This window comes from Pristiophorus japonicus, chromosome 17, assembly GCF_044704955.1.
Source record: "Pristiophorus japonicus isolate sPriJap1 chromosome 17, sPriJap1.hap1, whole genome shotgun sequence".
In the NCBI taxonomy this organism is placed as follows: Eukaryota; Metazoa; Chordata; class Chondrichthyes; family Pristiophoridae; genus Pristiophorus; species Pristiophorus japonicus.
Window position 1 is genome coordinate 121909841 of NC_091993.1, and position 25056 is coordinate 121934896.

The window sequence follows — 25056 nt, forward strand, 5'->3', positions numbered from 1 at the left end:
CACAAATTGGCTGCCATGTTTCCTACATAACAGTGACTACACTCCAAAAGTACTTCATTGGCTGTAAAGTGATTTGAGACGTCCAGTGGTCGTGAAAGGCGCTATATAAATGCAAGTCTTTCTTTTTCTTCCCTACAAGTGGAAACATTCTATATCCACTCTATCAAAACCTTTCATAATTTTAAAGATCTCCATTAAGCTCACCCCTCAGCCTTCCTTTTTTTTTTCAAAAAGTCTATTCACCCTTTCCTGATCTGTATAACCTTGCAGTTCTTAACTTCCAAAAGGAAACTGCCTGATGAAAAGGGCGAATATTCATCAATTGCCCTGAACTACCTGCGGTGTGCACAAAGTGGCTCCAACAGAGAGAAGGAAGTCTCACTACCGCTCGCCCTATCCCTATCTATCGCCCTGCAACCTAACTTGAATGTGGCCCCACAAGTCCCGCCTCCGCCTCCTCACCCATCCGCGGCCACCCATTGGACGCTGCCGGTGCCAGTCGGCCGCGTCCCGTCGCTGAGTGGTGGGGAGGAGGCGCAGAAAGGGGGCGGGGCTTCCTCCTCCCCCCCCCCCCTCCTCCGCCATGGCTGTTTTCCTTCAGTCAGGCAGCGGCTCTTCGGGGAGTTCGGTGATGGCGGTTATTAAAAAATATATCGTCAAGATCCACCGGCGGCTGCTTAATTCGACCGCATTCGTAAATTCATGAAGTGAAGTGCTGTGCATTTTGGCCGCCGAGGTCACCAGAGGCTATTTTTTTGAAGGGGGCAAAATTAAAAGGCGGTGTCGCCATGAGAGAGCATTAAAAGTCATTTAATTTCTGTCATTAAGATGTCTTCTGCCTGTAAACGTCAACGATTTATCCGGATGGACCCCTGGAAGAGTAAATTTTTAAGGCAGTTTAATTAAGGGGTTTTATTTTTTTTTAACCGGGGGTGGTGGGGGGGGGAGGTGGGAGATAGTTTCCAGCAAGACATATAGCAAGATCCCACTTCCCCATTCTTCCTTCCACCTCCCCACCCTCCTTTTTGCAGATGAAGCGGTGCAAGTCTGATGAGCTGCCCCTGGATGAGGAGCATGGGGTGAAGCCGGGGGCTGGTGCTGATGCTGCACTGAGACAGCAGGGAGATGCTGCTGCTCCTCCAGATACTGCCTGCCCATCGCTCTCACTGCCTCCATCATCCCGCAACAACAAAACGCAAGACCTCAAGGTACCTTTTAAGATGTAGCTTTTTTTTTTAATATATATAAAAAAAAATTCATTTCTTAATGGCATGGATTGATGTAAATAAAAGCCCAGCAAGCTTTTGGTCACCTGTCCTTGCGTGCTTTTACAGGTTTTGTCTGATCACGCTCTCGCGAAGTTCCTTGGGACGTTAAAGCCGCTATCTAAATGCAGGGTTGTTATAAAACTTTAAATTAACTTAATGTCTGATGTTAACGCTCGCCGGTTTCGTCATGCGGTGTCGCATTATAGGAAAGTGGTATAGGGTGGTCAGCCTGAGCAATAACCAGGTTTAAGTTGACGAGAGACTGTGTTTATTTTGATTTCAAATTTAATTTTTTTTTTTTTAAATGTGATATTGTTAACTGACCTGTCGTCTGGGGCCCAAGGATGGGAGGGATGGGAGGGGTAGGGGGCACTGAATGCATCTCTGTCCATTTACGATCGGCCTAAGTTAGTTTCCAGTGCAGATTGTTGGATATTGTGTGGTTCAAATGATTAGTGAGTTATCGGCTGCACTTTAACCATGTGCAGTTTTGGAATGGAAATGTATGGTCGATTAATTGGTCACGGAGGAATCGTTCCTTCTGCTGTGGTAAACAGTTAAGATCACAGGTGAAAGATCCAGCGGAAGGTGCAGTCTGTGCATAATTCAGTACTGAACTTGAATCTCAATGGAGCATATTGCAAAAAGTAGTATTCTTTGATTGACCCAAAGTGGATATGCTGATCTGTGCTGTTACTTAATTTCAGCCAGGCAATTATATGGGTGGGTAATTGGCAACCGATACTGTGCCAACAGAGTGGAAAATCAAGCCAGGGTTCCCAGTTCCAATCACTATCCTGTTGGAAAGAGGGTGTGGAGATGTAGGCTGAAGACAGTGTTGGGCAGAACTGTGCTGAGCTGCACAGTCAAATAGCTTGCATACACTTGCTGCCTCAACTCGCACAAAAAGAATCACTTTACCGTCAATAATTTCATCACCCCTCTGCTCGCTGACCTGCATTGGCTCCTGGTCAAGCAACGCCTCGATTTTAAAAACTTTTCTCCTTGTTTTCAAATCTTTCCATGGCCTCGCCCCTCCCTATCTCCGTAATCTCCCCCAGCCTTACAAACCCCCTCAATATCTGCGCTCCTCCAATTCTGGCCTCTTGTGTATTCCTGATTTTAATCGCAACACCATTGGCAGCCGTGCCATCAGCTGCCAAGGCCCAAAGCATTCCTCCCTAAACCGCTCCGCCTCTCCTTTTTAAGATGCTCCTTAAAACCTACCTCTTTGACCAAGCTTTTGGTCATCTGCCCTAATATCTCCTTATGTGGCCAGTGTCAAATTTTGTTGTATAATGCTTCTGTGTAGCATCTTGGGACGTTTTACTATGTTAAAGGCGCTATATAAATACAAGTTGTTCATTAAAAATATTGCAGATTTACTATCCTTCTCCGTGGTTGACAGAGAGTTTAAAAATCAAATCCAGCCTTGGAATTATGAATGTAAATTGGTCACGTTTCAATTTTGTGGTTCGTGACATTGTCTGAACCTCTCACCTTTTATTACTGTTTTGTAATTCACCAGTGGCCATTCAGTACACTCTAGTTATTGCCCCCTTGTGCTCCCGTTGCTCAATAATAGAAACGCATACTGCAGTGTATTTTTATAAATAGAGGCTAGTACAGCACATGACATTCAGCAGGATGCTCTTATTTCCATAAGAAAGGAAAATTAATAACTCGGTGATATCGTGGAAACAAATATCATATCATTTTAAACCATGTTTTTAATTTACTATGAATAATACAATACTAGTATTGTATTGCAGTGTCCCAAACTCGTGCTCCTCCTGTAATTAACTCGAGTATATGCCACACCTACAATTGAAACAATTTTTTTCTCATCTGCAAATTAATATTCTTGGTGCATGGCAGTTGATGTGGACAGTCGTGAATATTGTACCTCTAGCCCAGAATAACTCAACCGGTGTAAAGTCTATTTCGTAATTTATTTTACTATTTCTTCTGCGTGTCACTATAGTCTCCGTGTGTCAAATGCTTTGCCTGCTTAGGAAGATAGACTATTGATCTGAGACAAACCCTTCGTTCTTTGTGTAGAAGTGTCTGTCCTTGGTTTGTGTCTCTTGCCCCCCCCCCCCTCCCCCCGCCCTCTTGCCCTGCAGCCTCAGAGTGTCAAAAATAACATTGAAAACTTGCATGAATGGTCACCTCCATCACCCCATCCACAAATCATCTACAGTTTCCATGGCATGGTATAACAACAATGACAAATTGGATTTATATAGCGCCTTTAACGTGGAAAAACGTCTCAAGGCGCTTCACAGCAGCATTATCAAACAAAATTTGGCACCGAGCTACACAAGGAGATATTAAGGCAGACTTGGTCCATGAGGAAGGTTTTAAGGAGTGTCTTTAAAGGAGAAGAGAGAAGAGAGAGGTGGAGAGGTTTAGGGAGGGAATTCCAGAGCGTAGGGCCCAAGAAGCTGAGGGCACGGCTGCCAATGGTGGAGTGGTTTCAAATCAGGGATGCTCAAGAGGCCAGAATTGGAAGAACGCAGATATCTCGGAGGGTTGTGGGGCTGGAGGAAATGACAGAGATAGGGATGGATGAGGCCATGGAGGGAATTGAAAACAAAGATGAGAATTTTAAAATCGAGGTGTTGCTTAACCTGGAGCTAAGCTTAACAGTGGATTAGTTCACTTTATGTTTTGGTAATGAGGACAATTCTAAATTTATGGGAGTTGCAATGTGTTTGAGTGAAAAAGCAGTAATATTTAATATAATCTACTTTTGATATAGAAAAAGAATAGTATGTAATGCATTGTAACACGGTGCCAAAACAAATTGTTTATGTGGGTGATTTAAGTGACCTGCTACTGATTTATTTTTGGAGTTCTTCCTTTCCCCAACCCCAGGCCTCTGACATTTCCAGTTAAGAGAGGTAGGCAACATGTTTCCAGCTTTGTCGTCATCTGCTGCAAAATGTGTAAAGACAATCTGGAATGGCTCATGTATAATGTTTACCCCCTCTGCCTCCCTGCTCCATGCCTTCCTTTTTCACTGGTTCTCTCTCGGATGGGTTCGCTGAGATCTTGGAATTGTCGGCACGATCCTCAGAGCTTTCAGAAATAGGTTACATTTATACATTGTTTTTTTTTCTTTCAACTATCCCTCTTTTTTTGTGCTCCTTTCCTGAAAGTGCAGACTTTAGCTGGGGTATGGTGTGGTTGGTGCTGGCAGTCTTCTACCTCGCCCATGGATAGTCAGGATCGATGGACCATCTGACTGGTCATTGCAGTGAAGATGCACACGCACATACTGTTTTTGAAGCAGAACAAGCGACTGTTGCTTCAAATGAGTGCCATTTGGCAGGTCTGGATTGTGTGCCTTCCCATTAGTCATGCAATGAATTTGTGCTGTAGTTTGCCTTGCTTTATTTACATTCCCTTGCTTCATAGTGACGTGATGAGGTTTCTTATTCATCACTTTCCCTCCTTTCCTCAACTGACTCATTCTGATCCAATCCTACTTCACCGGGACCTAATCTCAGTCATTTTGAGAGGAGTTTTGATTTCCCCTGGCCTCTGTGTAATTCTTTCCTGACCTTGATGCTGAGCTACTTGAAGCTTAAACGGGAAAAAAATACCTGCAGCTTCCCTCTTCTCCCATGAGAAATTAAAAATTAGTATTAGATCTCTCCTTAATGGCCTGGTGGATGAAGGCTCTGCACAGTGTGACAGGCATAGCTATGTACAGAAAGTTGGGGGGATATTGGAGTGAACTTCAGATTAGAAAGATAGAAAAGAGAGAACTTGCATTTCTATAGTGCCTTTTACTGAGGTGTATAAAATTATGAGGGGCCTAGATAGAGTGGATAGGAAGACCTATTTCCCTTAGCAGAGGGATCAGCAACCAGGGGGCATAGATTTAAAGTAATTGGTAGGAGGTTTGGAGGGGATTTGAGGGGAATTTTTTTCACCCAGAGGGTGGAACTCGCTGCCTGAAAGGGTGGTAGAGGCAGAGACCCTCATCACATTAAAAAAAGGGCTTGGACATGCACTTGAAGTGCCGTAGCCTACAAGGCTACGGACCAAAAGCTGGAAAGTGGGATTAGGCTGGATAGCTCTTTGTCGGCCGGCACGGACGCGATGAGCCGAAATGGCCTCCTTCCGTGCTGCAAATTTCTATGATTCACAGCTTCAAGATGTCCCAGTACTTTACAGCCTATGAAGTACTTTTTGAAGTGTAGTCACTGTTGTATTGTAGGAAATACAGCAGCTAAATTGCGCACAAGCAAGCTCCCACAAACGGCAATGTGATAATGACCAGATAATCTGTTTTTTTTTTAGTGATGTTACTTGAGGGATAAATATTGGCCAGGACACCAGGGATAAACTGCCCTGCTCCTCTTCGAAATAATGCTGTAGGATCTTTTATGTCCACATGAGAGAGCAGACGGGGCCTCGGTGTAACGTCTGATCCGAAAGATGGCGGCTCCGACAGTGCAGTGCTCCCTCAGTACTGCCGTGAAGTGTCAACCTAGATTTTTGTGCTCGTGTCTCTGGAGTTGGACTTGAACCCACCATGACTCAGAGGTGAGGGTGCTACCCACTGAGCCACAGCTGACACAGCAACCTGACAGCCGAACCTGATTGCATCTTTACTCAATGTTTGCCTGCAGATTTACACAACAGCTGCAGGATAAAGATCAGTGGAGGTAACCCGAATGCCTTCCTGGTGGAGACCAGCCAACTTAGTCATGAGCTACCCGCTTTGAGCTATTGAGGGAACCAGGATGCATATTGCCAGTAGTTCACCTTTTGAACACACAAACATGTTCATTATTGTCTGCCTCTGCCCAGCCATGCATGCTTGCATAATTTAGACCTGGCAGAGACTCCTTGATCAGGATGTCAGCCTTGGCTCATTGGTAGCACTTGCAACAGAGTCCAAAGGTCATCGGAGTACTGCGCACAGTTCTGGTCGCCATATTATAAAAAGGATATAGAGGCACCGGAGAAGGATGATACCAGAAATGTGAGGTTATAACCATCAGAAAAGGATGAACAGGCTGGGTCTATTCTTGAAAAGAGAAGGCTGAACGGGGGTGACCTAATATAGGTCTTCAAAATTATGAGTTGTTTTGATAGGGTCGACACAGAGAGAGTGTTTCCACTTGTGGGAAGAGCAAAACTAGAGGCCACCAATTTAAGATAGTTACCAAAAAAAATCAAATGGGGAATTCAAAAGAATTCAGAGAGTGGTGAGAATGTGAAACTCACTTCCACAGGGAGTGGTTGAAGCAAATGGTATCGATGCATTTAAGGGGAGGCTAGACAAGCATATGGGCGAGAAGGGAATAGAGGGTTATGCTGATAGAGTTAGATGAGGAAAGATGGGAGGAGGCTGGAGTGCAGCATAAACGCTGGCATGGACTGGTTGGACCGAATGGCCTGTTTCTGTGCTGTATATTCAGTGTAATCTATGTAAAATAAATGGTGCAGAACAGCTTCAGCGCATCTCTGAAATAATATTCGGCAACTGTCTCAATCCACTATGTCGAGATTGTTTCTGGGTATATAAAAGGCTCTGATTGTACTTCCAGGGCTGCAGAGTACGAGCCCCACACAATGTTTTCTTCCAGGAGCTCTCAACCTTTGTTGCAGAAGTGGGTGGTGTAGGTGTGTTGATCTATTGATGAGATAATTGCAAGCCCACTCATCACATAACAACTTATTGGGAAAGTGGCACTGTGCCTTTTGATTTGAATAAAATATCTATAATGGACAGAATTTAGGTGTGTATATATTTTAGAATTGTCTTTACACATATATGCTTGAAAGAAAGAAATACTTGCATTTATATAGCACCTTTCACGACCTTGGAATGTCCCAAAGTGCTTTGCAGCCAATTAAGTACTTTTGAAGTGTAGTCACTGTTGTAATGTTGGCAATGCAGCGGCCAATTTGTGCACAACAAGCTCCCTCAAACAGCAATGTGATAATGATCAGATAATCTGTTTTTAATGATGTTGATTGAGGGATAAGTATTGGCCAGGACACCGGGGATAACTCCCCTGCTCTTAGAAATAGTGCCATGGGATCTTTTCACATCTCCCCAAGAGCAGACGGGGCCTCGATTTAACGAGTCATCCGAAAAACTGAAATCTTAAGATAAAGAGACTGTGAGTTGAGCAACATCTTAACGCTTAGTCACTGACTTGTGAAATAGACTCATCGCTTAGTGCAGTGGACTCTGCCTCAGCTGGAGCTTTCAAAAATGAATTTGGTCAATTTCTGACTTTGCAAAGGAAGTTATTGATTTAGGGTAGATGAAAAATGATTGAAGGAGGTCCTGGATTACTAAAATGGCCAAACAAATTCCCATGCTCTTAGGAATCAAAAGTTTAGGATACCCTGTACTTTCTTTCAAAGGACAGGCAGTGAGATCACGCAATTACCGCGGCGATCATTGAGTGAGTCAGTTACAGCTACAATTTGGTCTTAAATTTGGACAGGAATCAGGGCACAGCACATTCTGTTAGGTTCATAGTTCTGAATTGTCCCATTTCAGTTGTGTCATCCAAAGGTTTAACAGGGGCACTGTAAAAGCCTTAGCCGCATGCAAATCCTCCAAATTGGCAAACATAAGAATTAGCAGCAGGAGTAGGGCATACGGCCCCTCGAGCCAGCTCCGCCATTCAATAAGGTCATGGCTGATCTTCGACCTCAACTCCACTTTCCTGCCTGATCTCCATATCTCTTCCCCTAGAGTCCAAAAATCTATCTGTCTCAGCCTTGAATATACTTACCGTCTCAGCATTAACAGCCCTCCTGGGCAGAGAATTCCAAGGATTCACAACCGTCTGAAATTCCTCCTCATGTCAGTGTTAAATGGCCGACCCCTTATCCTGAGACTATGGGCCCAATTTTGGCCATGACTTGCATCAATTTTTTTGGAGTAAGTTGTTTTTTCTGGTGTAAATTTAAAAAATGAAATTTTCCCCCCAAAATTTGCTCCAGAGTAAGTCAGTTGGGTACGATTTTTTTTAGTTCAGTTTTTTTTTTCAAAAGGGGGTGTTCCCAGACACTTATGCCAGTTTTGGCCATTTATGCCACTTTGGCCAGCTAAAACTTACTCCAAATTGACTTAGGTCAGCGTATGTGGCCAGCTCTGAAAAACATTGCGGGCAGTTAAGAATTCGGCGCATTTAAAGCACCAAGACTTACAAAGCACTAAGCAAACCACAAAAAGTAATAAGCGATCAATCAATAACAAATAAAAAATAGAAGTCGTACCTTTATGCCAGAATCAAGTTTTTTTAAAAAAAGTGTTGTTTACCCCCCCCCCGCATCAAAACACTCTTTCTCTGCCCCCGCCGCTCCCCCACTCAAAACTCTCACCCTCCCCACCCCCAATCAAACTCTCAAGCACAACCATCAATAAATAAAAAATAAAACTAAAGTCCCACCTCGGCCCGGGAAGTCAGTGGGCTGGCTGGCTGGTGCGGGAGGCCACTCAGCCGGGGATAGGGTGTGGCGAAGATCGGGGCGTCCCTTCGGCCGGGGATAGGGGCTGCGAGCATCGGGTCCTGCTCACAGCCCGCAGGACACGCTGGGAGGGCAGTAGCATGCGCGCAGACTTCACTGCGCTTGCGTGCAGGTACTGGCACTGTTTTCGGCGCTGGCCTGTTGCTCTGCCACCCCCACTGCACAATGCATGCCACGCGGGGACTCGAAAGAGCGGCCAGGATGGGGCGACTTTTTTCTGATGCCGTTTCCAGCGCGCAAAGTCAGCGCACTTAAGCTAAGTGCGCTTAAAAAAAGGGGTTGGGCAAAATTGAGCCCTATGTCGCCTTGTTCTAGACTCTCCAGCCAGGGGGAAACAACCTCTCAACATCAACCCTGTCATTCCCCTGCAGAATCGTCCTATATTTCAATGAGATCACCTCTAATTCTTCTTAACTCCAGAGAGTATAGGCTCAATCTTGCATCATAGGACAGGCCTCTCATCCCAGGAATCAATCCAATGAACCTTTGTTGCACTGCCTCTAAGGCATCTATGTATGTGCTTTCTGAGTTAAAGAGATCAAAATTGCACAGTTGAGATACGGAGACCAAAACTGTGCACAGTGAGCTGATTTGACAGAAAAACACTGAGCATTTCAAGCAAAGATCCGGATTGCACCCTCCTAACACGTTGTAGGATGTGAGGTATGGTGAGCCCCAGGTTGCAGCGTCCATTAGTTCTGGAACTGTATCGCAACTCAAGTTCTCAATCCTGCTTCATGCTGGATACACTGTGCAATACACACTGTGCGCTCATTCTAACTTTTCTGTCCAAATATACTGTTGGAACATATGAAAACTTTTTTTTCCATCTGGCGTGTGTAGAAATACAGTAGCCTAAGTATTTAAAAATAATAAATTGGCTGCATATTCTGGCCTCATTGCATCAGATAAGCTCTCCGAAAACTTGAACAATGATGGTAAACAAACCTGAAATTTGGAATTATTTGTCGGAGCTAAATGCACACCTCCAGGCCGCCACATAAGTGAGGAATTGGCAGGAGCGAAAGCTCTGGAAAATGTAACAGAGGGCTCCTTAATTATTTTCAGCTTTGATTTTTAGTTCACTTTAGCACTTAGAATGATTATGGGAGGCCTGGAGTTCCTGGTCATTTTCAGCTATATAGTACAGTGCTCTTCCCCATCCAAGTTGGTTGTTTTAAAAGAAAGACTTGGATTTATATAGCGCCTTTCATGACCACCGGACATCTCAAAGCACTGTGCAGCCACTGAAGTACTTTTGGAGTTTAGTCACTGTTGTAATGAAGGAAACGCGGCAGCCAATTTGCGCACAAACAGCAAAGTGATAATGACCAGATAATCTGCTTTTTTGTGATGTTGATTGATATTGGCCAGGACACCGGGGATAACTCCCCTGCTTTTCTTCGTAATAGTGCCATGGGATCTTTTACGTCCACCTGAGAGGGCAGACGGGGCCTCGGTTTAACGTCTCATCCGAAAGACGGCACCTCCAACAGTGCAGCACTCCCTCAGCACTGCACTGGAGTGTCAGCCTAGATTTATGTGCTCAAGTCCTTGGAGTGGGACTTGAACCCACAACCTTCTGACTCTGAGGTGAGAACGCTGCCCAATGAGCTACAGCTGACACAAACTCGGTTGCTGTACCTATCATGTCAGCTTGTTTTCATTTTAGCCTGTACCACAATGCATCCATAATCCATTTCGTATTCCAGTAAATCTAGTCATCGATTTGTATTTTTATTTCTATTTTATCCTTCTGGGTGAGTGAGATGCTGCATCATATTTCCAACACTTGTATGTAAACAGCACAGCGTAAAAGGTTTCCCCCAATTTTTTTCAGCCACAACAACTTGTATTTATATAATGACTTTAATGTAATAAAACGTTATAACAAAGTTGGTATCGGGCCATTTAAGGAGATGTCAGGGTAGATGGCCAAAAGCTTGATTGAAGAGGTAGGTTTTAAAGAGCATTTAGGAGGAAACAGAAGTGGCGAGGCGGAAAGATTTAGGGAGGGAATTCCAGAACTTAGGACCGAGGCAGCTGAATGGTGGAGCGATTAAAATCCGGGATGTTCAAAAGGCCAGACCCAACAGAGTGCAGAGATCTAGATGGAATTATAGGGGTTGGAGAAAATTACAGACATAGGGAGGGGCGAGGCCATGGAGTGATTTGAAAATGAGGATGAGAATTTTAAAATCGAGGCGTTGCTTAACTGGGAGTCAGTGAAGATCAGTGAGCAGTAATGAGTTAAATTTTGCACAGCTGATTCACAGCTAAATACACCATAGAGAGGAAATGGCCGAAGACGGATAGAGTCTCACAGGTCTGAATCATTGACTGTGGTTTGCAAGATAAACCAGTCAGTTTACCGTATCAGAATGGATGGATTCAGTTGAGTAACCTTGTTTATGTATATTACAAGTGGTTAAAAAGGAATTCAGTGTGGTTTTGGCAGGTTACGTTTGTTCAACTTGTAACGGCTACTATATTGCAGAAGTGGATTGGGTGCATTTCAGTACTTCAGGAGCAATGAGGTACAGTATAATTATTGCAAAAATGGAGCTACTGGGTGTTGGTCACGGACATTTTGAGTGAGAGGAGGAAGGTGTCTGGGCGCATAACTGAGATAGTGAAGTGCCAAACTAGTACCTCACCTCAGGAGGTCATTTTGGAAATATTCTTCTGTCTTTCGTGGAGTGTTCTGCTGAAGAAAGTCATGCTGATGTGAATATAAATTCACTGCTTTCCTCTCCATTTATATGTATACATGGGTTTATAAAACTTAAATATGCGCCTCAGTTGCTGTTCGTCAGGCAGCTAAATTCTCTTTGTTGCTCCGTGACTATGTGCTGCAGTATATTTTCTTTGTCTGCTTGTGATTTGATACACTCACCCCCGCCTCTAAAAGGTGGCAATGACTGTGCTTTGCTATGGTTCCACGGGTGAAGGCAACATGCTGTACCTTGGATCTATGAATCTATATTTGGGTATTAACCGAAACCGAAAATGTTGGCAGACTGTTCAATTATCTGAACGAGGAGGTAAGGGGGCATCATAGCCGAGCCTAGTTTGGGTCTTAATGACCATGTGCATGTACCCCCGATACCTCCACCCCCCTCCCCCCTTTCCTTTCCCGGCAACCCAACCATCCCTCCTAAACCTAAAGACACAAGAGGCTAAATGTGGTGTCCCCACCTGCTGTAATCATATTCAGCACAGTCGAAGGAGTGTCCTAAGCTTAAATAAAGGAGACTACAAAGTTATGAAAGCAAAGTTGGCTAAAGTGAACTGGGAAAATAGATTAAAGTGTGCGACGGTTGATGAGCAGTGGCAGACATTTAAGGAGATATTTCACAACTCGCAACAAAAATATATCCCAATGAGAAGGAAAGACTTTGAGAAGGGATAACCATCCATGGCTAACTAAGGAAATAAGGGATGGTATCAAATTGAAAATAAGGGCATACAATGTGGCCAAGACTAGTAGGAGGCCAGAGTTTTGAGCAACTTTTTAAAAGCCAGCAAAGAACGACTAAAAAAAAAATAGAGAGGGAAGATAGATTATGAAAGTAAACTAGCACGAAATATAAAAACAGGGAGTAAGAGTTTCTACAGGTACATAAAAAGGAAAAGAGTGGCTAAAGTAAATGTTGGTCCCCTAGAGGATAAGACTGGGGAATTACTAATAGGAAACAGGGAAATGGCAGAGATTTTGAACAAATATTTTGTATCGCCTTCATGGTAGAAGACATAAAAACATCCCAATGGTGGATAATCAAGGCGCTATAGGGAGGGAGGAACTTAATACAATCACTATCACTAAAGAAGTAGTACTCGGTAAAATAATGGGACGAAAGGTGGACTAGTCCCCTGGACCTGATGGCTTGCATCCTCGGGTCCTAAAAGAAGTGGCTGCAGAGATTGTGATGCATTGGTTGTAATCTACCAAAATTCTCTGGATTCTGGGGAGGTCCCAGCGGATTGGAAAGCTGCAAATGTAATGCCCTTTATATAAAAAAGGAGGCAAACAGAAACTGTAGACTGGTTCGCCTAACATCTGCTGTTGGGAAAATGTTGGCGTCCATTACTAAGGAAGCAGTAGCAGGACATTTGGAAAAGCATAATTCAATCAAGCAGAGTCAGCATGGTTTTATGAAAGGGTAATCGTGTTTGACACATTTTCTGGAATTCTTTGAGGATGTAATGAGCAGGGTGGATAAGGGGAATCAGTGGATGTGGTGTATTTGGATTTCCAGAAGGCATTCGATAAGGTGCCACATAAAAGGTTACTGCACAAGATAAAAGTTCATGGGGTTGAGGGTAATATATTCGCATGGATTGAGGATTGGCTAACTAACAGAAAACAGAGAGTCGGGATAAAGGATCATTTTCTGGTTGGTAAACAGTAACTAGTGGGGTGTCGCAGGGATCGGTGCTGGGGCCTCAACTATTTATAATCTATATTAATGACTTGGATGAAGGGACCGAGTGTAATGTAGCCAAGTTTGCTGATGATACAAAGATGACTGGGAATGCAAATTATGAGGAGGACACACAAAATCTGCAAAAAGACAGGCTAAATGAGTGGGCAAAAATTTGGCAGATGGAGTATAATGAAGGAAAATGTGAGGTTCTCCACTTTTGCTGAAAAAATAGAAAAGCAAATTATAATTTAAATGGAGAAAAATTACAAAGTGTTGCAGTACAGAGGAACCTGGGGGTCCTTGTGCATGAAACACAAAAAGATAGTATGCAGGTACAGCAAGTGATCAGGAAGGCAAATGGAATATTGGCCTTTATTGCAAGGGGGGATAGTGTAAAAGCAGAGAAGACCTGCTACAACTGTACAGGGTATTGGTGAGGCCACACCTGGACTACTGTGTACAGTATTGGTCTCCGTATTTAAGGAAGGATCACCTGCATTGGAGGCTGTTCAGAGAAGGTTCACTCAGTTGATTTCGGAGATGAGGAAGTTGACTTATGAAGATAGGTTGAGTCGGTTGGGCCGAAACACATTGGAGTTCAGAAGAATGAGAGGTGATCTTATCAAAACATATGAAATAATGAGGGGGCGCAACAAGTGGGTGCAGAGAAGATATTTCCATTCATGGTGGAAACTAAAACTAGATGACGTAGTCTCAGAATAAGGGGCCGCCTATTTAAAACTGAGATGTGGAGGAATTTCTTCTCTGAGGGTTGTAAATCTGTGGAATTCTCTGCCCCAGAGAGCTATGGAGGCAGGGTCATTGCATATATTTAAGGCAAAGATAGACAGATTTTTGAGCGATAAGGGAATAAAGGGTTATGGGGAACAGGCAGGGAAGTGGTGCTAAGGCCATGATCAGATCAGCCATGATCTTATTAAATGGCGGAGCAGGCTCGAGGGGTCAAATGGCCGACTCCTGCTCCTATTTCTTGTGTTTTTGTGAGTGGACCCCCAACCTTTCTATCTGAGTGTCAGCTGTGGCTCAGTGGGTAGCACACTCGCCTCTGAGTCATAAGGTTGTGGGTTCAAGTTCCACTCCAGGAACTTGAGCACATAGAAATCTAGGCTGACACTCCCTGTGCAGTACTGAGAGAGTGTTGCACTGTTGGAGGTGCCATATTTCTGATGAGAAGTTAAACCGAGGTCCCGTCTGCCACCTCCGGTGGATGTAAAAGATCCCATGGCACTATTTCGAAGAAGACTTCTCTCTGGTGTCCTGGCCAATATTTATCCCTCAATCAACATCTAAAACAGATTATCTGGTCATTATCACCTTACTGTTTGTGGGCGCTTGATGTGCACAAATTGGCTGCTGCATTTCCTACATTACAACGGTGACTACACTACTTCATTGACTTTAAAGTGCTTTGAGACGTCTGGTGTTTGTGATAGGCGCTATATAAATGCAAGTGTTTATTATGATATTTACCAGATGAGGCATGGGGGGAGTAATTTATTTTATTTTGAAGAAAATAATCTTTAGTTTGTACAAGCAGCAATTGCTAACGTGGCACACACCCAGTTGCTCTGTCAGGGACTATAACCTGAGGTTATTCAAAGCGTAGCTTTGAGAGGAGGGTGCTTGGATGAAAGTCTGAGTTCCAAACCAATCAAAGTTTTAGAAACAAGTACCTCGTACGATATGTCCACCTCATGAATATTCATAAATGTATTTCTGCCTCTACCCAAATTGCGAATGAGATGTTGACTGTAATGTGATCATGACTCTCGTATTTGTGAGCAATTACGCTTTCACGCCCTTGCTGATGTCGTGCAGTTGTGTATCTGGTACAGTTGGAGCACTCGTCTGCTGGTATTTCTTCACAACTGCTTGAAAGCATAAGAAAGATGTTAACATTATATTTTGCTGCTCGACATTGTGAGGAAATTAAGTTTAATGATGCCTAGTGTGGATCTCGGCCAAGTCAGCAGATGAGACAATTGGTTTCTGCACCCTGAAGCTAGGGAGTGGGAAGGAAAAAAAACCAGCCGGCGTTCCTGCTTCTGATAATTACTCAGTGACTATTGCTGAAAAGTGTGCGTGGATGGCCTCGAGGTGAGGGCATGATTGGGCTTGGTTGATGAGCTTCCTGCCGTTGAATAGTGTGCAGCAGTTGCATACTTTGACGCTCACTGCTCACTGCCCAGGCTCACATGAAAAAGAGCCACTTGAGCATGGTACTCCAAGGCGGCTGTTGTGGATCTGTACTCCAGTGTGAGATATCTACAGGTGAAGAAGGTAAAAGCTCGCATTGGAATGTTGCTTTTTAACGTGAGATATATCCCCGTAGATAAGTACTCCTTGATATAGTGTGATTGTTTTTGTTTGTAAGTTCTTTTTGTATTTTCTCCCCTTGTCCATGCCATGAAGTATGAGAGGGGATCTTACTGAGATGTATAAGATTCTGAGGGGGCTGGACAGAGTAGATGCAGAGAGGATGTTTCCCCTCATGGGGGAATTGAGAACTAGGGGCCATAGTTTCAGAATAAGGGGTTGCCCATTTAAAACTGAGATGAAGCTGAATTTCTTCTCTGAGGGCTGTGAATCTTTGGAATTCTCTACCCCAGAGTTGTGGAGGCTGTGTCATTGAATATATTTAAGGTGGTGTTAGACAGATTTTTGAACGATAAGGAAGTCAAGGGTTATGGGGAGCGGGCTGGGAAGTGGAGTTGAGGCCAAGATCAGATCAGCCATGATCTTATTGAATGGCGGAGCAGGCTCGAGGGGCCGAATGGCCTACTCCTGCTCCTATTTCTTTTCTTTTGAACTGTTCCCAGGCTTCTACTGTGACCCACATTCATTCTGGTTTTCTTTCACTTTCTTTGGGGGAAATACCTGCAGCTTTGTTCAGTACCTACCCATTGACAACACCGCCTCAATTCGAAGATTACGTTATGGCAAATTGCCTGCAGGGCAGCTGGTGTCCCAGCATAAATTGGCACGTTCAGGAGAAAATTGGGGAGAGAAAAAGAACAATGCATTAACAGAAACAAAATCCCATTTGCTATTGTCACTGGAGTACATCTGTTTTTCCAAATAAAATGTTAATAAATAGTAATGACAGAAGTCTGGGAACAGAACTACTCTCTGGCCACTTTTGAGGAATGGGGACTCAGGGAGAAAACAAATCTCCAAGGCTGGGCAGAGGATCTAATAATATTTTGTTTTTTTTTATAGAAAATCCAGCAGCTGTCTGAAGGAGGTGGTTCAGGTGGTATGTTTGGACATGGTCTGAAGCAGCTTTTCCATCACCGAAAGCGATCTCGGGAGCGTGATCAGAGTATGCAAGATTCCTCTCAACTTCACCACCATCCTCATGGACACTCTGACCACGATTCTGCTGATGAAAAGGAAAGATCTCCTGAGATGCACCGTGTGTCCTACGCCATGTCCCTTCACGATCTTCCTGCTCGTCCCACAGCCTTCAACAGAGTGTTACAGCAGATCCGGTCCAGGCCATCCATCAAGAGAGGTGCCAGCCTTCACAGCAGCAGCAGCAGCAGGAGGACAAAAAGTGGAGCCACCGAAACCCAGAAAGGGAGCCCTCACCTCATGCGGAAGGCACCCCAGGACAGTTCCCTGACTGCAATCCTGCAGCAGCATCAGTACAGACCCAGGTCATGTTCCACTACCGACACGTCACTTACTGCCGGAGAGATTAGCATTATCCACCCAGCAGGGGAAGAGTCCGAACGCATCACTGATAAGGTACCGTACCTCTTACTATCTACAATATCACAAAGTGTAGCAGCAAGCCTTGTGCGAATCAGGCAAATCGAGATGTACACTCCGGACTGTTACTAAGGATCAGTTAATGTTGTAAAAGTTCACCATTCTCCTGTTTGGGCGAAGTCAGGATTAAGCTAAGGGTTGACAATTGAACTACCAAAGACTGCAGTAAACATTTACAACTATATGGATTTTACGGGAGTTACAAATGGAATTGTTCTTTGAGCCATGTTTATTGCGATAAATTTTTAAATAAGATTGCAGTAAGTTTTTCTTGTCTGAAAGTTGCTTAAAGATTTGCTTCTGCTTTCTTGCGAATGGGCAGAGCGATTTTGAAAAGCTTGTGTTCAGGTTATTCTAATTGCTAAGTGACAAATGTGTGGCGTCTTAATCCTTGCTTGTGAAAACCACACAGATTGGCAGTTTTGATCATATTGTACAAGGTACACGTCATGCAGTTTTTGGTACATCATTGCAATTTTTTTTGTCTTTTGTATTTCTGAAAGTGACTAATAAGAGTGCTGAAGAATAAACATATTTTTTCACTTTCGTCGCCCAGTGTACGCTTCAAACATTCCCTGGCCAGATATAGCAGAGCTAGACACAGAATCAAGCCTTGGAAAAGCACCCCTTATTCCAGTCCTTCCTTTTCTCACACCGCCACTCCTTGTGGAATCTCTCAGCGAGATTTTGTGCTGAATTCATTGACCATAATAAGAACATATGAAATAGGAGTAGGAGGAGGCCATACGGCCCCTTGAGCCTGCTCCGCCATTTAATACAATCATGGCTGATTCGATCATGGACTCAGCTCCACTTCCCTGCCCGCTCCCTATTACCCCTTAATCCCTCATCAGTTAAGAAGCTGTCTATCTCGGTCTTAAATTTATTCAATGTCCCGGCTTCCACAGCTCTCTGAGGCAGCGAATTCCACAGATTTACAACCCTCTGAGAGAAGAATAGAATCATTGAATGTTACAGCACAGAAACAGGTAATTTGATGCATCAAGTCTGCCTTGTCTCATTTCACATGTCAACAAAAACAACAACTTGCATTTATATAACGCCTTAAACATAGTGAAATGTCCCAAAGCGCTTCGCAGGAGCATAATCAGACAAAATTGACACCAAGCTAAAGAAAGTGGTATTAGGACAGGTGAGGTAGGTTTTAAGGAGTGTCTTAAAGGGGGAATGAGTGGCGGAGAGGTTTCGGGAGGGAATTCCAGAGCTTGGAGCTTAGACATCTGAAGGCATGACTCCCAATGGTGGGGCAAAGGAAGTGGAGGATGCACAAGAGGCCAGAGGTGGAGGAACTCCTAGTACTCTCGGGTTGTCGGGCTGGAGCAGGTTACAGAGATAGAGAGGGGCGAGGCCATGCAGGGATTTGAACGCAAAGGTGAGATTTTTAAAAATGAGATGTGCTGGACCAGGACCAAATGTAGGTCAGAGAGCACAGGGGTGATGGGTGAATAGGATGGTAAGAGTTGGATACGGCAGCAGAGTTTAGGATGGACCTAAGTTCATGGAGGGTGGAAAATAGTAGGCTGGCCATTGGAGCATTGGAATGGTTCAGTTTGGACTGTCCTTCTCTCTCCCCATAAGCTTCAATAGTCCTCTTTTTCAAGCAACTATTTAATTATGGACAGTTCTCGGAACTGGGGTTGAGGCTTCCAAAACTAATTACACATTGGGCTCTTGTAGCTAGCAGAGAGAAGACACTTTTATCCTCGAATGGTTGAATTGAAATGCTCCAGTGATGAAAGGACAGTGTGCTAAACCACTGTGTAACATTATAATTCCATGTTACACCCTGTAGTAACAAGGATCTGTGCATGATGGGGTAAGCATACGGGAAGTACAGATGAGATGAGTCATTTTAGCTCAGCCGACTTCAGCCATCCAGATTTGCTCGAGGCGCTCAAAATCATGAAGGGTTTCGAAAAGGAGAAACCGGCAGAAGGATCAGTAACCAGAGGAGACAGATTCAAGGTGATTGCCGAAAGAACCAGAGGCGACACGAGGAAACCATTTTTACACAGCGAGTTGTTATGATCTGGGATGTACTGCCTGAAATAGTGACGGAAGCAGATTCAGTAATAGCTTTCAAAAGGCAATTGGATGAATACTTGATGGCGCAAAATTTGCAGGACTATGGGCAAAGAGGAGTGGAATTAATCGGATCGCTCTGCGAAAGAACCGGCACAGGCACAATGCTATGACAGTGTCTTCAGTCTCCCCCTCTACATTGCAGCATGCAATTGTTTTAGAAGTAATTACAGGGTTTTCGCCTACACTGCGCTACTTGGAAATCCATCTTGTGTGTTGATCACCCTTTGTGTCAAGCAGAACTGCCTTTTAATAGGTTTCCCCATGCCCTACTTTCGTAATTTATTTTGAAGTCATTTTCTTTGTGCGACTTGAATACCTTGAGTTTCTTCAATCTTTACTTATATCCGCAAACCTTTGATATCAGGGAGCAGCCTAGTTCTCCAGTCCCTGTAGTAACAAGGATCTGTGCATGATGGGGTAAGCATAAGAGAAGTACAGATAAGATGAGTCATTTTAGCTCAACCGATTTCATCCATCCAGATTTGATAGAGGCGTTCAAAATCATGAAGGGTTTTGATGAGGAGAAACTGGCAGAAGGATCAGTAACCAGAGGACACATTTAAGGTGATTGCCAAAAGAACCAGAGGCGACACAAGCAGCCCCGTACTTGAACATCTCCCTTGAGTCTTGGTGAGTGATAATGCACACGACACTCGAGGGCTGTATGATTTGAGTAGGACACTTACTCAGATGGATTTGTATTGTATATTGGAAGTTTGAAAATAATTATCCATTTATCGTAAAACTCAGCAAGAATAGGTTCAAAAGTAAAATAACAGTAACTTGCATTTAGATAGCACCTTTATTGTAATAAAAAAAATTTTTTTTTTTTAATTCGTAGCCAATCTTTCCAATTCTTTGTCAAATCACAAACGCCAGAGGTCACCTTGCACACATCAAGGATCACTCTGCGCCAATGCTCTTAGCCAAAAGGCCGAGAGCCACTGCACCGTTCCTGGAAGTACTGCAATACCAGGTTTGTGCCATGGAGGTGGATGGGTCAGGCCCCCCACACACCTCCGTGGAGGTGGATGGGTCAAGCCACCCCACCCACCTTGTAATAACATGTCCCAAGGTGCTTCGCAGGAGTGTGATCAAGCGAAATTTGACAGAGCCACATAAGGAGACATTAGGACAGGTGACTAACAGCTTGGTCAATGAGGTCGGTTTTAAGGAGCAACTTAAAGGAGGAGAGTGAAGTTTAGGGGGCAAGTTAGAGAGTTTGGGGACTAAAACCTGAATCCACTTTGGACATTAACAGATACCCTGTTTTTTTTGGGAACAAATCTGTCCAAGTCTCTCTCTGGGTGGGAGGGAAAAAAACAGTTTATCATCATCATAGGCAGTCCCTTGGAATCGAGGAAGATTTGTTTCCACTCCTGAAGTGAGTTCTTTGGTGGCTGAACTGTCCAATACAAGAGCCACAGACTCTGTCACAAGTGGGACAGATAGTCGTTGAGGGAAGGGGTGGGTGGGACTGGTTTGCCGCACGCTCTTTCCGCTGTCTGCGCTTGTTTTCTGCATGCTCTCGCCGTTGAGACTCAAGGTGCTCAGCGCCCTCTTGGATGCACTTTCTCCACTTAGGGCGGTCTTGGGCCAGGGACTCACAGCTGTCAGTGGGGATGTTGCACTTTATCAGGGAGGCCTTGTAGTGTTTCTGCTGCCCACCTTTGGCTTGTTTGCTGTGAAGGAGCTCTGAGTAGAGCACTTGCTTTGGGAGTCTCGTGTCTGGCATGTGGACAATGTGGCCTGCTCAGCGGAGCTGATCGAGTGTGATCAGTACTTCAATGCTGGGGATGTTAGCCTGAATGAGGACGCTGATGTTGGTGCGCCTGTCCTCCCAGGGGATTTGTAGGATCTTGCGGAGATATAGTTGGTGATATTTCTCCAGCAACTTGAGATGTCTACTGTACATGGTCCATGTCTCTGAGCCATACAGGAGGGCAGGTATTACTACAGCCCTGTAGACCATGAGCTTGGTGGCAGTTTTAAGGGCCTGGTCTTCAAACACTCTTTTCCTCAGGCGGCCGAAGGCTGCACTGGCGCACTGGAGGCGGTGATGGATCTCATCATCGATGCCTGTTCTTGTTGATAGGAGGCTCCCGAAATATGGGAAGTGGTACACTGTGTCCAGGGCTGCGCCTGGATCTTGATGACTTGTCCCAAGGTGCTTTGCAGGAGCGTGATCAAGCGAAATTTGACACAGAGCCACATAAAGAGACATTAGGACAGGTGACTAACAGCTTGGTCAAAGAGGTCGGTTTTAAGGAGCAATTTAAAGGAGGAGAGTAAAGTTTAGGGGGTGAATTAGAGTTTGGGGACTAAAACCTGAATCCACTTTGGACATTAACAGATACCCTGTTGTTTTGGGGGAAAAAATCTGTCCAAGTCTCTCATGGGGGAGGGGGGGGGTTGCTGGTGGGGTGGAAGAGAGAAACAGTTTAACAACATTTGTGACCTACTCCCCATGAAACTGATTTTTTGCCAACCTTTGGGAAGCAAAATGTACAGAATCGGCTTTGCTACGCTGGGCGACAACCCCAGATGCTGCTGTGGCTCCTCTATTTTCAGTTTGCGGAACTTCGTGGTCCATATTGCCTGATTGAATTCCAAGACTTCCACTCTAATTCCTTAGCTCAGGCTTTAAAAAACCTGAATCCTATCTCCTCTTGATCTTCATTTTTCAGAAGGCAATAAAGTCATAGTAGCTGCTCTAAAGAACACGTATCACAGACCAATACGCAGTGCAAAAACAGTGACATTTGAAATGCAATCATCACTGTCCATGCCTCAAGGCCTTAGTAGCACACGGATGTCGGCTTGCCATACTAACAACACATCTGTCGCACGTTTTGAGGATTGTTCAGCAGTTTGTAGTAAACATGTATTTGGATCAGTTCTGTTCCTGCCTGGAAATAAATCTTAACTTTGCATGCAGCAAAAAAAAAATGTGCTGGATAAAAGGAAGAGTGGTGGGTATTCCTGCCAGGATTTTGAGGAGAAGTGATGTGGCAGTCTGATGTCTGGGGAAATTAGCTGGAGCACGCTGCACTTTGAACTTAAACCTCTGGGAAAATAAATTTCAATATTGGATCAACATTTGATTGTACATTAGGCTACATTTATCTACTGATTTCCTTCCTGCACAGTACAAAATATGGTGATTTATTCATCACTTAACTGATGGTGAATCTCCGGACTAATACAGTAAACTAGGTAATAGAATTTGTAGGTTAGAAGCTGCTGCTTGCTTTTACGTGGTTGGCTTGACAAATTCTGAAAATCGGGCACGAAACTAATCAACTGATTTTGTCTGTGGCAGGCATTACACTTGGGTTTGCCTTGTTGCTGAAATTCTGATCTATACCTGGTTATAATTTATCAACCAATCTAGAGGTAATATCGTGACCATTCAAAATGTCACTAGCGTGTGAGTGTGTACAATATTGATTTTTCACATTTATCAGCATGGTTAAATCTAGTTGACTAAGAAATGCTCATTATCAACTTTATCCCATCTAGGATATTACATAAAGCACGTTTTTACTTAAAATAATTTGAGCATTTTGGATCTGCTTTGGCTGGAGAAGCATTTCAAAAGGTGTTAATAATGACAGGACTGTACTCCTGTGTAAACACCATCAATGGTTGCCTTTGTACTGGGTTTTGTGAGATGGTCGTGCCAATGACTCCGAATGCATGGATCTTGCCTGGTTCACTGAGGCTGGCAATGATTAAAGAACAGTCTTATCTGGAGGTGGCCTCAGTGAATCCAGTAGGTTTACTCTGGGGCTGCTGCCCGCTGTGTGAAGCCTACTCCAGAGGAGCGGATGGCACTGTTTCCCCCTAAGCCCCTAAGGTGCGCGGCCAGCACTGATCGGGAGGTCCTGCGCAGGCCGCTCACCAGCTGCTGCCGCTGGTAGAAATACGGTGCATGTGTGTGCTGCCTCTGTAAGCAAGTAAGGCAGAGTATTTGACTGCAGAGCCAGAGACGGCTTTGCTGTTGCTTCTGAAGAGGAGCTGCTGTCAGCATCAAAAAAAGCTTTAACCTATTGTATGGTTGCTGTTTTATTCTGGCCATAGGTGAGTTGATTTATCATTGTTGCATTCAGCCTAGAAAAATTGTATTGCCTGTATGGTCCTTTCCCAACAGAGGAGGACACTGTGGCTGTTCCACGATTGCCAAATCCAGCCCGTAATTTAGCTGGGCTGAATTCTGCACAAGTGGGAACTTACTGTACTGGAAAGTGATTTCAGAATGTAAATGGTGTATCAATGTGTTGGGTTAAAGGACCTGTGATATAACTGAAATTAGTGTCTTATCTCACTTTGTCCAATGACTCCCCCAACAAATTCTGCAGAATGTAAGAGTTACAGAATTTACATTTCTAGGTCAATAAAGAAGGCTGAGGGGGTGACCTAATAGAGATCTTTAAAATTATGAAAGGTTTTGATAGAGTGGATACAGAGAAAATTTTACTACTTGTGGGGAAGAGCATAACGAGAGGCCATCAACATAAGATAGTCACCAAGAAATCCAATAGGGAATTCAGAAGAAACCCAGAGAGTGGTGAGAATGTGGAATTCGCTATCACAGGGAGTGGTTGAAGCGAATAGTATAGATACATTTAAGGGGAGGCTCGATAAACATATGAGGGAGAAGGGAATAGCTGATAGAAAATGCTGATAGATTTAGATGCGGAAAGATGGGAGGAGGCTCAAGTGGAGCATAAACATTGGCATGGACTGGTTGGGCCAAATGGCCTGTTTCTGTGACGTATATCCCTATCTATGGTCAGTTGTATAAACAGAAAATCTGTTCCTCTCCAGCGAAACACAAATTATTTGGGGGCAGAAGGTCATCATTTAAGAAGCCACTGAAAGTCAAAGCTCAGTGAATGGAATTCGGATTGGGGCCAGTATTGCACTTATTGAGGCAAAAAAATCACAAGTTCCAACATCTTGCTATTTTAAAATGTCAAGTCCTTCAGAAAATATTAGTGTCTCTCTTTTTAAAACCAAAGGCTTGTGAGTAAATGAAAAACTGTATTTTTCTACCAGGGGAGGGAATGCTACAATAAAATGAGGATAAATTGCACCTGAATTGTAAGTTACTTCTCCATTTTAAGATCTGGTTTTTGGTTTAAAAGAAAGAACATGTACTGTACTAGGTATAAATCTCTCTTTTTTGGTATACATTTGTATGGCACAGAAACATGATGCAATGAATTTTATGGTACTTTGTTGACTGGAGGTTTATAATGTTCAGCAGTACAGCATTCTAACCCTACATGTGGTGTACACATTTAGACATAATCCTCTTTGCACTGAAGGGTGCCATTGTAGGAAGCAAAGGAAAAAAGAAAAGAAAGACTTGGATTTTGATTTATATAGCGCCTTTCACGACCACCGGATGTCTCAAAGCGCTTTACAGCCAATGACGTACTTTTGCAGTGTAGTCGCTGTTGTAATGTAATGGAAGCATCATCTCTTGCACCTCCTAAAGACGATTAAATAATGGTTTAGTTGGAGATTGGAGAAAATATTGGCACCTTCCGCTCGATTAAGGAAGGTTGCTCAGCAAAGGGGAGAAAATAATTACCGAATTGGGAAAAGAAAGCTTCTTGCCTTGGTAAGCTTGAGTGATCTGCAAGCTGATTGAGTTTGTCCTAAAGCTTAATGTAGTGTTATCGTATTTAGTGTGTTCATATCAATACATTAAAGGAAAAATTGCACTTTTATCAGCGTTCAGTGTTGTGCGACTGTGCTTCATGCATTCATTCATCACCTTCAAGTGCTCCCACCAATACCGCCACCAGTAAAACATCTGTGACCGCTAGTACTTGGCCCTAATATTACATTGCTCAAAATACTCTGGCAAAATAAAATTTGGCGGAATTAAATCTATATTGGTAGTGCTGTACATTTCACGTGCCGATTATTAC

At 43.8% G+C, this 25056-nt stretch overlaps 1 protein-coding gene across 3 annotated transcripts in view; it reads left to right on the top strand.

The window, feature by feature from the left end:
* Positions 1–588: 588 nt before the first annotated feature.
* The window catches only part of tmcc2 (transmembrane and coiled-coil domain family 2), a 170095-nt gene continuing 145627 nt past the window's right edge, over positions 589–25056 (top strand). For 2 of the 3 annotated variants that reach the window (XR_011587495.1, XM_070859235.1), the window contains exons 1-2: positions 589–1208; positions 16451–16981. Coding sequence is in view for 2 of the 3 variants with exons in the window: in XM_070859235.1 (XP_070715336.1) it covers positions 1032–1208; positions 16451–16981 (708 nt within the window). In the remaining variant the exon portion in view is untranslated. Of the gene's footprint in view, positions 1209–5713; positions 5829–16450; positions 16982–25056 lie in introns of those variants that run through there. The other variant, XM_070859236.1, reaches the window with a different exon arrangement.